Source organism: Chanodichthys erythropterus, chromosome 2, assembly GCF_024489055.1.
Source record: "Chanodichthys erythropterus isolate Z2021 chromosome 2, ASM2448905v1, whole genome shotgun sequence".
Lineage (NCBI taxonomy): Eukaryota > Metazoa > Chordata > Actinopteri > Cypriniformes > Xenocyprididae > Chanodichthys > Chanodichthys erythropterus.
In genome coordinates, this window is record NC_090222.1 from 29688166 (window position 1) to 29702896 (window position 14731).

The 14731-nt window shown below is 35.5% G+C and overlaps 2 protein-coding genes across 3 annotated transcripts; one reads left to right on the forward strand and one right to left on the reverse strand.

Annotated features, from left to right (window-relative positions):
- Window positions 1-68: 68 nt before the first annotated feature.
- On the forward strand, window positions 69-4328 carry prelid3a (PRELI domain containing 3A). 2 transcript variants are annotated; one of them, XM_067395336.1, is made up of 7 exons: window positions 69-196; window positions 1015-1183; window positions 2606-2695; window positions 2820-2890; window positions 3056-3158; window positions 3590-3665; window positions 3993-4328. In XM_067395336.1, the coding sequence occupies exons 1-6, from the start codon at window positions 165-167 to the stop codon at window positions 3659-3661; spliced, it is 537 nt and encodes a 178-aa protein (XP_067251437.1). In that variant the 5' UTR covers window positions 69-164; the 3' UTR covers window positions 3662-3665; window positions 3993-4328. The 2 variants fall into 2 exon arrangements, with proteins under 2 accessions (XP_067251437.1, XP_067251445.1); XM_067395344.1 differs by having other exon boundaries at window positions 104-205.
- Window positions 4329-7173: 2845 nt separating this feature from the next.
- Window positions 7174-14348, reverse strand: fbxo32 (F-box protein 32). The gene is made up of 9 exons (XM_067408959.1): window positions 14096-14348; window positions 13359-13468; window positions 13223-13272; window positions 13041-13133; window positions 10715-10808; window positions 9872-10056; window positions 8924-9106; window positions 8216-8359; window positions 7174-8104 (listed from the first exon to the last, which is right to left on the reverse strand). The coding sequence occupies exons 1-9, from the start codon at window positions 14215-14217 to the stop codon at window positions 8015-8017; spliced, it is 1071 nt and encodes a 356-aa protein (XP_067265060.1). The 5' UTR covers window positions 14218-14348; the 3' UTR covers window positions 7174-8014.
- Between the last annotated feature and the right edge of the window lie 383 nt (window positions 14349-14731).

The following is a 14731-nucleotide window of genomic DNA, read 5'->3' on the forward strand; positions in this document are numbered from 1 at the left end:
AGCTTGATCTCTATTGGTAGTTGCTGTTATAACAGGGAGGTTCCGCTGCACTTGATTATGAGGGTCATCTCAGAGCCGGTATAATGGGAGCAGAGCGTGAAAATATGAATTTATGAGATCTACAGTCCACCGTCGTTTGGAAGCACATTCAAATTGTCGTAAAAATGAAGATTTGGAGCACGGAGCACATATTCAGGTAAAGAATGTGCGTTTAGGACGAATGCAGCGCTCGCATGCACAGATTCCAGCATCCTCTCTGTCATGATTTGCATCTCGATTCCCTTTAGTGCAGCTGGGATCGGCTTACAGAGTAGCTCTCGTCCTTTGGACATTTCTCGATTTTTAGCTTTTAAGCAATTTATTCTTGCACATAACACAAATCTGAGCATTAGTTGCTAATATTCATTCATTTGGGCCTAGTGGTCTGTTACAATGATGCGCATTGTCGTTACTGCACAACTCACTGTTTCTCATCACGCCTGTTAAATGTAGTTACATATTTTTTATTTGCGAAAATGAAATTTTCCTCTCTAAATTTCAAATGTTCTCTGTTGGTATATTTCCCTGACGAATTGGTGTGTTTGTTGGATTTAGATTTTCTTCTTAAATGAGCTAAGACCATCTTAAACCAGCTAAAACCACCAAACTAAAGTCTTTTTTCCCCCTCAGCAGGATTCATCACACCCCCAAAACTGAATTGTGTAAAACCAGTATATTTTCTAGTTTCTCTTTTCTTTTTTTTTTAAACGCAGTCATTAGTTTCACTCCAAAATGATTCATTATGAGAAAATTAATCTCAAACAAACCTTTATTTTCCGATCCCAGCCTCTCTTGTTATGGACGTGATGCTGTTTGTTGATAATAGGATGGACTACACTGGCAAAAAATTCTTCCTGCTTCATATTTACGCTAAATGTACCTTGAATGTGGTTTGCTGATGAGATCAGAGTACAGTGATGTTCCTCTTAAGCCAATGTGAGCTATTGTCATGAGTTTTTGATTGTATTCATACAGCTACCCATGGGAGACTGTGATCAAAGCAGCAATGAGGAAGTACCCCAATCCAATGAACCCTAGTGTTGTTGGAGTGGATGTTCTTAATAGGAACTTGGACACACATGGACGTCTACACAGTCATCGGCTCCTCAGCACAGAGTGGGGTCTTCCAGGGATTGTCAAAGCGGTTAGATGATATGCTTCACAGTGCTGAATGTATTACATGTCTATTGGGTTATGTGGACATAAAATATGAAGAGTTCAGATGCAAAAGCCTCTATGTGCCATCTGAAATGTTCTTATAAAATGAGCATTTTTATTAAGTTTGTATGTTTATGCACGGTTATTTCACTTTAATGGCACTGAAAATGACCTATAATTGCCAATAAAGTGAAATTACTGAACCTAAACATAGGAGCTTGATAAAAATGCTTGTTTTAGAAGAAAATTTCGGACGACACTTAGAGGCTTTTGCATCTGAAGTATTCATATGTTGTTAAAGATGATGAAAATGTTGAAACTGTTAAAGCTCCTTGTATTATATATATTTGCATATATGACACCTTAAATTTAAATTTTTTACATCTAAAACATGCAATTAAAGGTACACTATGTAACTTTTGGCCCTCTATATAGTGGTTAAAAAAACAAAACTGCATGCATTTTGCAGAAGAACGTTGTTTTGGTTTTGCTTTGGCTCTGTGCGACTGCTGGTGAATATGGTTATCCTATTGCTCATAAAATATTAAATACTAGGCTTAAGGGATATAGCCAGTTTAGAGGGAAAGGATCTCAAGCTGACTAGCTGAAGACATTACTGTAGCTATACTCATTAATAGACGAGGTATTTCCTTGAAAATAAATTCCAAACAACCCATAATGAAATGACCCTTCACAATAGATAATGCTTTACAATGATCTCTGCTCAAGAGCTTCATATGGCACTTTGTCTGTTCAATAAAATACCTTACTCACCTGTGCCATCTCCCGGTCTAAAATATAAACACTTATAATAGGCTTACCAAAGTGAATTAGGGTAAGACAAAAACACGTTCTGGAAGGATCGATGATGTATTGGTTGAATTTTGTTAAAAAAGTTATATATCAGTTTAGCATTATGAAACTGTATTATAACAGTGGTTCTCAAATTTTTTGACTTCAAGGCCATCCATTATCCAAAACAGTATTCAAAGACTCTAAGACTTTCCAGTTGTTTGTGATTTACTAAATAAAGATTAAGGATAAAGACTTTTACTTACAATTTCTGCCTGATAAAATATTTTAGTGCTTGGCATAACTAGAAAATGCATATTCATTATAAAAATGCCCATGGAGTTATAAGATATTAATTAATTTACATTATTTATTCCTGAAATTACACTTCTAAAAGTAGGCTAACTCATATATCCAGTTTTCAAGACCATACGAAACCTAGTTTTTCAAATACATATATAAAAAAATGTTGCTTAGGGGGTGAATTGAAATAAGAAATAGGTAGATTTTAATTGTTTTGGCTTATTTCAAATAATTTGACATAATCCTGGAAGTTTGCTGAGGCTCCCAGATTGAGAACCACTGCTTTATAAAGATCTTACATTTTTTTCCTTAGATTTTAGGGACAAATCGAACCACCACGTATGTACAAGAACATTCGATTGTGGACCCAGAAGAAAAAAAAATGGAGCTTTGCTCAACAAACGTGAGTTTACCATTTAGAGAAACACAAATCTAATCAGATTTTTTATTAATAGAAAGTGTCTTTATCTATAAGACATGAAATCTTTATTTTAAGCTGTACTAAAGAAATTCCTTTTCTCCTTCAGATAACCCTAACAAATTTAATATCTGTCGACGAAAGGCTTGTCTACAGGCCTCATCCAGAAAATCCAGAGATGTAAGTAAATTCAGTCATGATCATATTTTACTTAATTATTGTTTATGTCAATTGTAATATCTGCATATCTATGCACAATTGTGAACCATACAAATAGATAGCAATCTAAAAATCTGTTAAAACAAACTGTTACCAAGATTTTCTGAGCTTGCTTTATTTTTGCAGCACTGTTTTAACACAAGAGGCGATCATCACAGTGAAGGGGGTCAGTTTGAGCAGCTACCTTGAGGGTCTGATGGCTCTATCCATGTCAGCTAATGCAAGAAAGGTAAATCATTGTTCTGTACAATATAATGAAAAATAATAATTTGACCAAATATCCATGGAATGTCCCTCTCAACATTATGCTGTATCATGCATTACGAATCCTTGATCAAAGTTTGCTATTTTCTGCATAAATGGGAACTTATTAGTTCCTATTTTCCTGGTGACACAATCAAAGAAGGTCCAAAAATAAGCAACTTAAAAGCACAAGTAATGTGGTTTTGTCCCTATCTAGCAAACCCTGTTGTTTTTTTGCGGATGTTTCCTTCCTTTTTTTAAAAAAAAGTGAAGTAGTTCCATTTATAGTTTCATTAATAGTTTCATGTCTTTGGCAAACTGCTTGAGATTATTTTATATAGCATACATGAGGTTTTATAAGCATTATATAAGTCTCTAAATAAAGTATGAACCTGATAAGCTCTATTTTTGTCATAGGGATGGGACGCCATTGAATGGATCATTCAAAACTCTGAAAGGGAAAATGTTCCTTTGTGTGACCTGTGTTGAACAGGTAATGTTTCGCGTAGCACCTGTTTTTGGATGGTACAAACCAGACATGACATGTTTTATCATATGCATTGGTACTAAAGGCTATTTAATAACTTGTTTAATAAGCAGGTGAGGCTACATGTTTGTAATATGCATACATATTTATTTACATTATTTCTTTCTTTATTTTTTTCATACTGAGGCATAGATAAGCCATAAATGTTTTAAAATTATACATTATTTATTTATTTAAGGTCTGCTTCATGATGAGACGAGTTGAAGCATAATTGTCTATAATATACATATACTTTATTTATTTATTTTATGTTAGTTTCATTTGTGTTTTCAGAGCCCATGAATGAACTTTCACCAGCTCTGAAACCACATCTGGCCTGCCTGACTTTGCCCCACCTTTCTTTGTGTTGATGTTTGTACACTAAGGTAGTCAAATGTGCTCATTTATGCACATAAAATTGCACTATTACAGACAGAACTGTACAGAGTTTTGAATGTCGCTACATAATATGTATGCACTGCACTGACTACCTCTTGTTTTAGAGTTCTTTTAATGCCATAACAAACTGGATGTTCAGTTGTAATTAAGTATCTTAAATTTCAGAATATTTAAAGTGAATGAAATTTTTGCAGTGTTCTTAATTTTTTTTATTTTTTTTATCATGTGATTAAGGGGAATATCAGTTAATTTAGTTGTTTGCTTCAGAAAGTTTGCATGGGTAGTCCTAGAGTGTAATTAACCTATTAAGGTCTATTTAAATCTTGTAGGATAGCTATATAACTTATCAAAAGTCATTTTGTAATGTTTACTCTAAAAAAAGTATATTTAAAAGATGTTTATGCTGCTTCATAATTAAGACATTGTGAACATATTGTCAACCCATTTGGGAGGCTTTTAATTTATTTGATGATATGAACAAATGCTCATTTATGGTTCATGTTAAAAAAAATATTTATTTTTATTATTTTATTCTTTTAATACTTCTGTGGTTCAATACAAAGAGCATGTTTGCTTTATTTTGCTTATGTTTAGTAAATTATTAACTGTTTATTTTCTTTAACAGTTAAGTGTAACAAATTCAACATAATTTTAAAAAAAATGTTTGTTATTTAAAAACAATGCTTAAAGTATGACTACAATTGTTAAGGTCTTATGGAGCCACCTATTGGCGAGACAGTTGAAAAAATCTAAGAAAAACTTTTTGTAAATGTTACTTAGATTGCAGAAGACAGCAAACATCTTTTTTTTGGTTTATTTTTTTTCTTTTCTTTTTTTGTTTGTCCTACCATTTTTACATTTTTTTTACTTGACAAGACTGCCTTGTTATTGTATAATTTTGACCTCTTTAAATATTTCTTTAAATATATTGTTTTCTATTTATTCAAATGAAATTATCATCAGTGTCACTGTTAACAAACAATTATTTTCACGAGTCATAGGATAGGCTATGACTATGAGATCCAGGCCATAAGAAAAATGAAATGACCTACTTGACATTGCGTAAAACTCCTCTGCTGGAAAAAAACATGTCAGCATTTCTTCCCCAGTGATGAAACACTACCCAAGCAGAAGTAAACAAACTTATAGGTTTGTAATCGAGTCACCTAGAAATCCCAGATGAGTTTCAGGAATCTATTTTTAATGTCTTCAGCAATGATTTGGTTAAAGAGAAAGTTAATTAAAGGGTCAGTTCACTCAAAAATGAAAATTCTGTCTTTACTTACTCAGCCTCGTCGTCCCAAACCCGTACAAATTATTTACAAAATATTAATCTCTAACGCACGTTCATGAGAGCATCACGACGCACGTGTGTTGCGTTGAAGGGAGAGCAGACCCAAATGTGCGAGAGCAGACATTGTTGCGTGAACGCGGGTTTGAGATTAATATTATAAAGTGGTAAAATATGTTTTTTTCCAATGCTATCTAACAACTAGTACGAGGTGGCTAATTTGTACGACGCCACTCATACGAATTCATATGATTTGTCTAAACCCCAGTGAAGGGTAGGTTTAGGGGCGGGGTTAGGGGTAGGTCATTCGTATAAATTCATACGAATTTGCTAACTCGTAAAAGTTCGCAAAAAATGTACGAATTTGTACGAATTAAGCACCTCATAAAATACGTACGAATTGCTGCGAGATCAGGTTGTTTTTCCCCGCAAGCACTCGCATCACTTCCTAAAATTTAGGTTAAACCACTGGAATCAAATGGATTACTTTAATGAACTCACTACCTTTCTGGGGCTTGAAAGTGGTAGTTATGTAGGCTGTCATTTCATTTGTGTTCTGAAGATGAACGAATATCTTACGGGTTTGGAATGACATGAGGGTGAGTAATTAATAACAATTTTCATTTTTTCAGAAAGTCTACACAGACTTCATAAGTGGTGCATATAGTTTTCTCATTTAATTTTAAAGCACATGTTTTTCTTTGGTAAGGGGGCAAATAAGTCATGCATAATATACTAAAAAAGTATCATAAATGCCATTTGTTCTTTTAATCCTAACCCTGTTTTTTTGTTTGGTTGTTTTTTTCTGTGTGTGGAGGATGTGGAATTTATTGCTTTTCAAGAAATAAAACAATTTTAGAAAATGTAGATTTTTGTCTTTTAATGCTAGTTTTTCTGTGATGTATATTTATTTGAATACACAAAATATGCACAGTGGATACAGATTCCATGAGTTAAGGGTTAGTATTTGCTAATTATGCTGTTTACTGCTGATAATGTCTTGTTACAGTCTTGTAACTATGCTGCATAAAATTGGTTGATATTTATAGGAGCCATAGGAGAGCACAATATATCATGAGATTTTAATGTCAAAGTATGAATGCATAATTCAACAACAAAGCTAATCAAAAAAATATTTATAAATTTTTAGTGCAGATTTAGTGCTTTGTGCGTGTGATGCGGTCATTGAACATAGTTGCTTTAAGTAAATTCAAGAAACATAATATTACAAATATTTGTAGACCACATCTATGGTTTAGATAGTCACACCAGACAAAAAAAACAAAAAAACTTGTACACAAGATGGCACTAAAAATCTTGCAAGGCAATGCTAGATGTGGTTGTGGTTTATTTCATCAACTTTGACTTGTTTGTGTGTGTGTGTGTGTGTGTGTGTGTGTGTGTGTGTGTGTGCTTTTGTTTATATTACATTGTGGGGACCAAATGTCCCCATGATGTAATATAAACCTGAGTTCACCTACATCGTGGGGACCAGCCAGCGGTCCCCACAATGTAAATGGGTTTATAAATCATATAGAATGAGTTTTTGTGAAAAAGTAAAAGTTTGCACAGTTTCCTGTGAGGGTTAGGTTTAGGGGTAGGGGCAGGGTAGGGGGATAGAATGTACAGTTTGTTCAGTGTAAAATGCATTGAAGTCTATGGAAAGTCCCCACAATTCACAAAAACAAACGTGTGTGTGTGTGTGTGTGTGTGTGTGTGTGTGTGTGTGTGTACATAGGCTATATATATATATATATATATATATATATATATATATATTCCTTTACATCAGATGTCTGGTCTTCCAAAACCCAGAATATTATAGTAAACAGAAAAAATAAACCATGCAAGAGTTGATGAATTATTGTAAATCTATACAAATATTTTATTCATCGATTCACATATAAATCTGAATTAATACCATTCAGAAGTTTTATTCAGAAAGAACCATCTGCAAATGAATGACAAACATCTTTTAAAGTTGCTTTTGACCACTCACAATAAGGCACCTTGGATGAGTTAATGCTTCACAACAGCTTACAACATAATCATGTATTTATTGTTTAGAAAAACAAGCATGTTTAAATCGCAAACCACTGAAAATATCAAATGTATAAAAGTGGAAAAAAGTACTTAGAAAAAAAAAGTATTGCACACCAGTGTTGAGGCCATTTTGGTTAACATTCCCATTTCATGCACTCGCTAAAGCACCAATATGCCATCTGAAACTCAAACAATAAATGTTTGTGTTGCCAAAAATCAAACCTATATTACATTCACAGAAGAAAACAGGGCATCCTGACAGCACAAGGGCAACTTTTTATGCATGTAGGATCATTTTAAATATCCTTTTTCTAACCCTTAATATAACTTTTCTTTGAGTAAACAAGATCCATGCTAAATAAATATAAATAAATCCTTTTTAAATAAATGGAGCATATTTTCCACCAACACAGCTTTTCAGTTTCTCATCTAGCATATTTCTCAGGTACATTCAGTTTCCAAACTTCTCCACAAAACATTATGACACTTGCTTCTAATGCCACCCCATCTTTTCCCTGCCTCAAGTCATCCAGGAATCCTTTGCACTATTGACACTATGTACATGGCAGCAAAGCAGCGCCCCCTAGAATTTGAAAAGGTTGATGAAACCCTGTGGAGACACAGGCTTGCAGCAGCTCTCTGGGTTATTGGCAGTGCAAGGATGGTCCGTATCCTGAAGTGAACAGAAAAAAATGTTATTGCCATAAAATTACCATAAATGGAAAAAAAAGAGGTTGATATATTTTCAAATAAAATGTTCAAAGCTAGAAATAAATGTAGTCACCTTCCAGAACAGGATGTGGCAATGTGTGCAGAACTGTAATGTGTCAGTGTACTGTTCTTTGTGAGGGTAGCACCGGCACAGCTTAAAGTACATCTTTTTCCATTCCAATTGTCCTTTATCTGACACCATTAGGCGCTTGCGGATCTGTGAAGAACACAACATATTACTTAAACCAAATATAGTGTTTGTATGCCAAGTAATGGAATTCATTAGCAGATTTAAAGGGGTAGTTCACCCAAAAATAAAACTTCTGTCATCATTTCCTCACCCTTATGTCATTCCAAACCTTACATTCATCTTCGGTACCCAAATAAAGATTTTTTAATGAAATCTGAGAGATTTCTGTAATTCCCTTGACAGTCCACACAAGCCTCAATTCAATCTGTTCATCACAAAGCAACGTGTCTCTTCGGAAATTCGAACTAAACCGCTCAATTCATATGGATTAGTTTTACAATCGCTTTATGAACTTTTTGAAGCATCAAAGTGGTAGTCCTATCAAGGGAAGGAAGGAAATCACTCAGGTTTTATTTAAAATCTTCATTTGTGTTTCGAAGATGAACAAAAGTCTTACAGGTTTAGAATGATATAAGGGTGAGTATTTGATGACAACTTTTTTATTTTTGGTTGAACTAACACTTTAAGGTCCAGGTGAATCTTGCATATTTATGTCACTGTTTATATCTTAGGCATGTGACAAACATGTACCTGTCTGTCTGCGAAGTGATACTGGCAGAGTTTCTTCCACAACAGCCGATCTTCTGTCAGCACACTTAGGTCAGGGCATACTTGACCCAGGCTAACCAGATCTCGTCCGTCTGAAAGACGGTGCATGATATTCAGCTGTAAGCTAGCCGGCAGATCAAGGAATGTCATCCCTGTGTTTGTAGGCTGGACAAATGAAAGAAGAACAGAGTCTTGGTTTACCTTCATGATCTGAATAATCTCAAGAATGTGTTTATTAAGTTAAACAATATTAAGTATGTTCTGTATGCCATCACACTTTTGTAGCTTTAAGAGATTTTTTTTACCAATGTTATTGTTAACTAAAATGAAATTTAAATTTAAATAAAACAAATAAAATAAAATTATTAGAAATCTTGAAAATCTTGCATAAAATCTGCCAAGGCAGCATTTCTAATTGAGTAGTTGATTAAGATGACGTATTAAAATTATTAAAAATGAAATGAAAATTTTCTCCATGGAACACAAAAGGAGATATTTATAGTAGTTGTCCAAGCTGCTCTTTTCCATACAGATGACAGTAAGTAGTAACCAAGGATGTCAAAGACATTTTTATTGAAATCTCAGGCTGTTCCACTAACAAAGTTAATGTATGGCTTCAGAAAACTCAAGTTTTAGTCCATTGGTAATATGGACTATATTTATGGTGCCTTTATGTTGCTTCCCCCCTCCCCCCCCCCCCCCCCCCCAAGCTTGACAGCCCCTGGTTCCCATCCATTTTAATTATACAGAAAAGAGCAGCTAAAACATTCTGCTATATTCCTCCTTTTGTGTTCCACTGAAGAGTGAACGTCATACAGGTTTGAAACCAAATGAGGGTAAATAAACAACATTTTAGGTGAAATACACCTTTAACCTCAATAAAAAAAAAGTGAGTTTTACTTTTGCTATATCTGGAGCTTTTACACTCACCCTGTTGATCTGAATATTGTCAAGCTGCTGTTGCCACTGTAGTATGTTCTCCATGCGGTGCACCCAGATGTTGATGTTGCCCACCAGGACAGATTTGCCCATGTCCTGAACCAGACTGCACAATGACGCATATAGCGTCTGCAGCAGTTCTTTAATCGGTCGAACATTTTGCTGATCCTCAAGAACTGACAAAGAGTGCAAATGTTTAGTTAGTAACTAAAAGTTCAAGGACGCACAACAACAAGGGTGCAACAGTGTTGACAGGATCTGGTGTATGTTACAGGATACTTTAAGTTCATGCCAGATGCTTTAATAACACACATTTCAAAATAGAATACCTTTCAGTTAAGATTAAGGCATATTACAAATACATTTATATCATAAACTGAAGAGTAAGGAAAGGAACAGGTAAATTAATAAAACTGTTTGGGTATGACATAGCCTACAAGTGAGCAGTTTAGTTTCCCATAACAACCTGCACCTTTGTTTAGCTGAGATGACTTTTGGTTTACAATACGGTTGAGATTCCTGTTTGCTCTCTGAGGCTTGTTGCTCTTTCCAGTGCAGGCAATTATGACATTTCCATTCAGCTATGAGCTACTAGCCAAGCCCACAAAACTAATTTTGTTGTAAAAGATTGCAGACGACAGAATAAACAGCTGTTCTGTTAAGACAGATTTCGCCTCATTATTAACCACAAGTGAATTTCGGTACAAGCCTTGGAGTAAATAATCAGAGACTCTGCAAACATGTAATGTAAACAGACACTGTTGATGTTTCACATTGGCTAATAGTTTTGCAAATGAGATGGTGAAGACGTGAGATGCTAGCAAGAAAGCTTACCTTTCTGCACAACCCTTTCCAGAATGTTCATGTAGTTTTTCTGTGCCACTCCACTCAGCGAAGGCAGTTGGGACTTGGCGATCAGCTCCAGCAGCTGAAATGTTAGACATAAATTTGAGAGGTCAGACTAAGAGACTGTGTATTCCAACATTACCTACAGACTGTTATATTCCACTCTCTTCAGCTTTGGCAAAAACAAAGGGATTAGAAATGGGACGCTCTCTCCCCTCATCTCCCCTCACACATGCACTCTGGCTTGTGTCTGTTGCTGCAGTGTTGTTGTTTTGAAGTTCAGACAAAAGCAGGTAACCATTCCTTCAAATGCTTCAGTTGGACTAGTTTTACTGTTTGTGCAGGTTATATGCATGCAATCAGTTTGACAAGAGTAGATTCCAACACCAAGTTCATTTTCAAAAGTCAGGACAGCCAAGAGCAGATAGTGAGAGCAGAGTTGTGTTCTCAAAAGGCTGTTGGCATGACTGGCATTTAATATTAGCACAATCCACATCATGGAGCAACACTGACCCACACTCGACCCAGCAACATGTGAGCATTGTCACTCTCCCCCCTCCCCTACAGCAAGCCCCTGATGAAAGATGCTCCAAGTGCCTGTATGTGGAGCATGACAGTTTGGGGATTTGAATATACTGTATTTTAAATTTTAATTGTAATTCATTCCTGTGATGGCAAAGCAGCCATTACTACAGTCTTCAGCGTCACATGATCCTTCAGAAATCATTCTAATATGCTGATTTGCTGCTCAAGAAACATTTCTTATTTTTTTTTTTATTTTATTTTTTTTGGAAACCAGAATACATCTTTCAGGATTATTTGATGAAAAAGAAGTTCAAAAGAAAGGCATTTTATTTGAAATATTAATATTTTGTAACATTAGAAATGTCTTTACTGTCACTTTTGAATATTTTACTGCATCTTTGCTGAATAAAAGTATTATTATCATTATTATTAAATGCACCTTACTAACCCCAGCATTTTGAATGGTGTATATTAAAAAAAAAAAAAATAATATCATTGGCTTAAATTTACCAGCTTAGTGTATAGGCAAAAGCTGTTTGTATTACACAATTGTCATTATCAAAGATAAATTAATTCCAATTAATGACAGTGATATGACATACTATGATATTGCGAGGTTATAGTGGTCTTTAGTTACGTTCCAAATGACGCACTATACACTATGTACTCAACCGTGTAGTGTATGAATTTCATAAGGCTATTTTGTCATTCAACATTGGCGTCTGTTAGCCACTCCCCCTCTGCTACGTAATTAAAGCTGCGACAGTTGAGAGCATAAAGTGTCCACACTTCATTTTTTCAGTTATCTAAGAGCATCATCCGGGTATTTAAAGAGTATTCTTTCTATTTGGAATTGTCAGTGTGAACACACTACTCACACCATTTATACTTCAAAACAGCATAAGTACATGAAGTGGGACATACTGTTTGTTTGTCATAAGTAGCCTCATAGGTCTGTTTTTCCATCCCTACTAAACCTGATCTCTGTAACTGAGCTCTAACGCAACACCAGGAGAGAGACTGCAAGATAAACCTGACACTACTGTGTCTCAATAGTCCCTGGAAATATCTAGAAAAGCAAACGATCCACATATGATGCACTGAAGTGAATTTTAGTGACCTTAGCTAAAAAGTTCAAGTAAACAACTTGATCTTGATCCTGTGTTTACCTGTCTTCTGAAGTGATTGCAAGGATTCATGACCCAATTTACCAGCACCTTAAGCTCATCATAGCTGACTCTATACCACAGTGGAGTCAAGTGATCGGATCAGAATTCAGGGTCACAATGCAGACAGATAGAGAGAAGGGCCTGTGAGGGGGGGAGTTAATGGCCACGTAAGTCACTTGACTTTCCGTTCCGGTTTCATAAGCTTTCTCAACCTCAGCTGTCTGTTAGGACACTGTGTGACAGTGACCTCAACATCACACCGACCTGTGTTTATCTGCTCTTAGCTGATGACCTTTGCTTTCATCAGTGGAACAAGTAAATCAAGAAGAACGTCCAGTCATTAGAGGAGTAATGGCTAACCTGAACTTTAATTTAAGACTCTTGTTTTTCCATTACAAGAAACAATTACATCAAACACACACAGATATGTACACACAAGCACAAACTGTGTATTTGCTATGAAACTGCCCCAGAGGCCCTCTTGTCTGGTGTGCGATGATAAGAATGAAGACAGAGGCAGATACCCAGAGCCCAAGACTTGTTAACCCTTTCTTCTTCAGAAACTGAGCCTAGCTATTGTCACTGCATGCCCTTCCACAAACAGACGGGCAGAAACTCACCCGTACGACATAATTGAATCGCCTGGTGTCTTTGATGGCACTGCAGAAATCCAAGCGATTAAATGCTTCTCCCAGAGTACAATATCCATGACGCTGTGTAAGATGAAAGAGGAGTTAGTTTACTACTTATTCACACAGAAGCCTCTTCTAACACACTGCAGGAGATGATAACCAGGCCTTACCTCTTTGGTGCTTCCTTTGTGGACGTAAATCCATTTGTCTTTGTGAAAATCTGCAATGAAGAAATAAATCACGTTTTTTTGCAGTAACAGACTCGTTGCATTTCAAATTTCATAAAGATACAGCGATGAGGCTTACAAGGAATCTTTGTGTTGTTGTTGAGCAAGTCCTTCTTTCGCTTCTTTGCAGCCACATCATAATTAATGCTGAGGATCAAATTCTCCTTGTCATGTTCTTCCTTGCAGTAGCTGAAAGGAGAGTGAAGTTGTCAACCCACATGCATTTTTTCATAGTTGAGCACCATGATGGGGAATTATACAACATATGGTCACTATAAATATGCAAATATGTAGGCCCTAAACCCATTTCTTGTCTGTACCTACAGCAACAGTTTTAAAAACAAGTAAATAGTTCCATCATATGACCTGTTGTATTAATAGAAAGGTGATTAACAGATGATGAGTAAACACAAAGGAGTTTTATGTTTACAACAACTATTTACTGCAGTTCTATAATTATCTCCATCAATAACTTCACTTAAATGATTTATTTATACGCATTTTCGGTCTTTCTAAAAATTTATTTACACACATTATTAAATAAAATAATATTAAAGTATATAAAATATATAAAATACATAAAAAAATATTAATATAAAAAATAATAAATAAATAAATCTTAAGCCATGGTACAAGTGAATGCTGTCAATAATTTTCCGCTGAATAAGAAATACTAATGTTTATCAATTTGACGCAGACCTTGCGTCTGCAGTAAACTACGCCATTTGTTTCATGATGCTATTAGTGGGGGACAACGGAAAATATTAGGCTAGATCAAAGGCTTAAAATGTAAAAGCGGAACCATTAAACACTGACCTCTTCCGTTCTGAAACATTGTTATTCGTCTCGTTTTCATCTTTCGTCGTTTTTTTCCAGCCGTCCTCCGTTTTCACCCAGCTTTGACCAGGAGACCGCCAGTCTTGTCCAAGAAACGGCATTGTCAAGATACGAAAACCAGAGATAACGAAAGAAAACTTGCTAGTGTTAAACTTGAGAAGTTGTTAAAGTGATTTTCTCGCGTGTTGGCTGCTACGTTAAATAATGCTGTGAACGCGTCTCAGATGATAAAAGTGCGCAGCTGTATTTATATTGTCAGGAGGAGAATCCGGAAATGTTCCTGGTCCCGCCCCTTTTGGACAGCGTTCTCCAACACGTGGCTTTGTTTATCATCTTCCTTAATATTGCAAAACCTCACTAGAAACATAATCACACATAGAGTTCAGTACGCTGCTGGATCATCTGTCCTCGTGCGCTTATTAAATGTCACATACACAGTAAATGCAATCTAATAGTTAGTGATGAGCCTAAGATTTCTTATTTTCTTGAGTTCATCTTGTGAAACAAACATGAAAAACTTCCAGACGTGAGCTAAACATAGAAAGCTGACTTCTGTGTTGATTTTCCCCGATGAGTAAGATCACAACGTTAACTGTGGTAGCTACCCTTACATAT

What these genes read in the sequence shown, in the direction of transcription:
- prelid3a (XM_067395336.1), top strand. Translation starts at nt 165, where the DNA reads ATGAAGATTTGGAGCACGGAGCACATATTCAG. An exon ending in AGCACGGAGCACATATTCAG is followed by an intron (nt 197 to 1,014) that starts GTAAAGAATGTG and finishes GTATTCATACAG; the next exon opens with CTACCCATGGGAGACTGTGA. An exon ending in TGGAGCTTTGCTCAACAAAC is followed by an intron (nt 2,696 to 2,819) that starts GTGAGTTTACCA and finishes TTTCTCCTTCAG; the next exon opens with ATAACCCTAACAAATTTAAT.
- fbxo32 (XM_067408959.1), bottom strand. Translation starts at nt 14,217, where the DNA reads ATGCCGTTTCTTGGACAAGACTGGCGGTCTCCTGGTCAAAGCTGGGTG. An exon ending in GATTCAATTATGTCGTACGG is followed by an intron (nt 10,809 to 13,040) that starts GTGAGTTTCTGC and finishes CTAACATTTCAG; the next exon opens with CTGCTGGAGCTGATCGCCAA. An exon ending in ATCACTTCGCAGACAGACAG is followed by an intron (nt 8,360 to 8,923) that starts GTACATGTTTGT and finishes TGTTCTTCACAG; the next exon opens with ATCCGCAAGCGCCTAATGGT.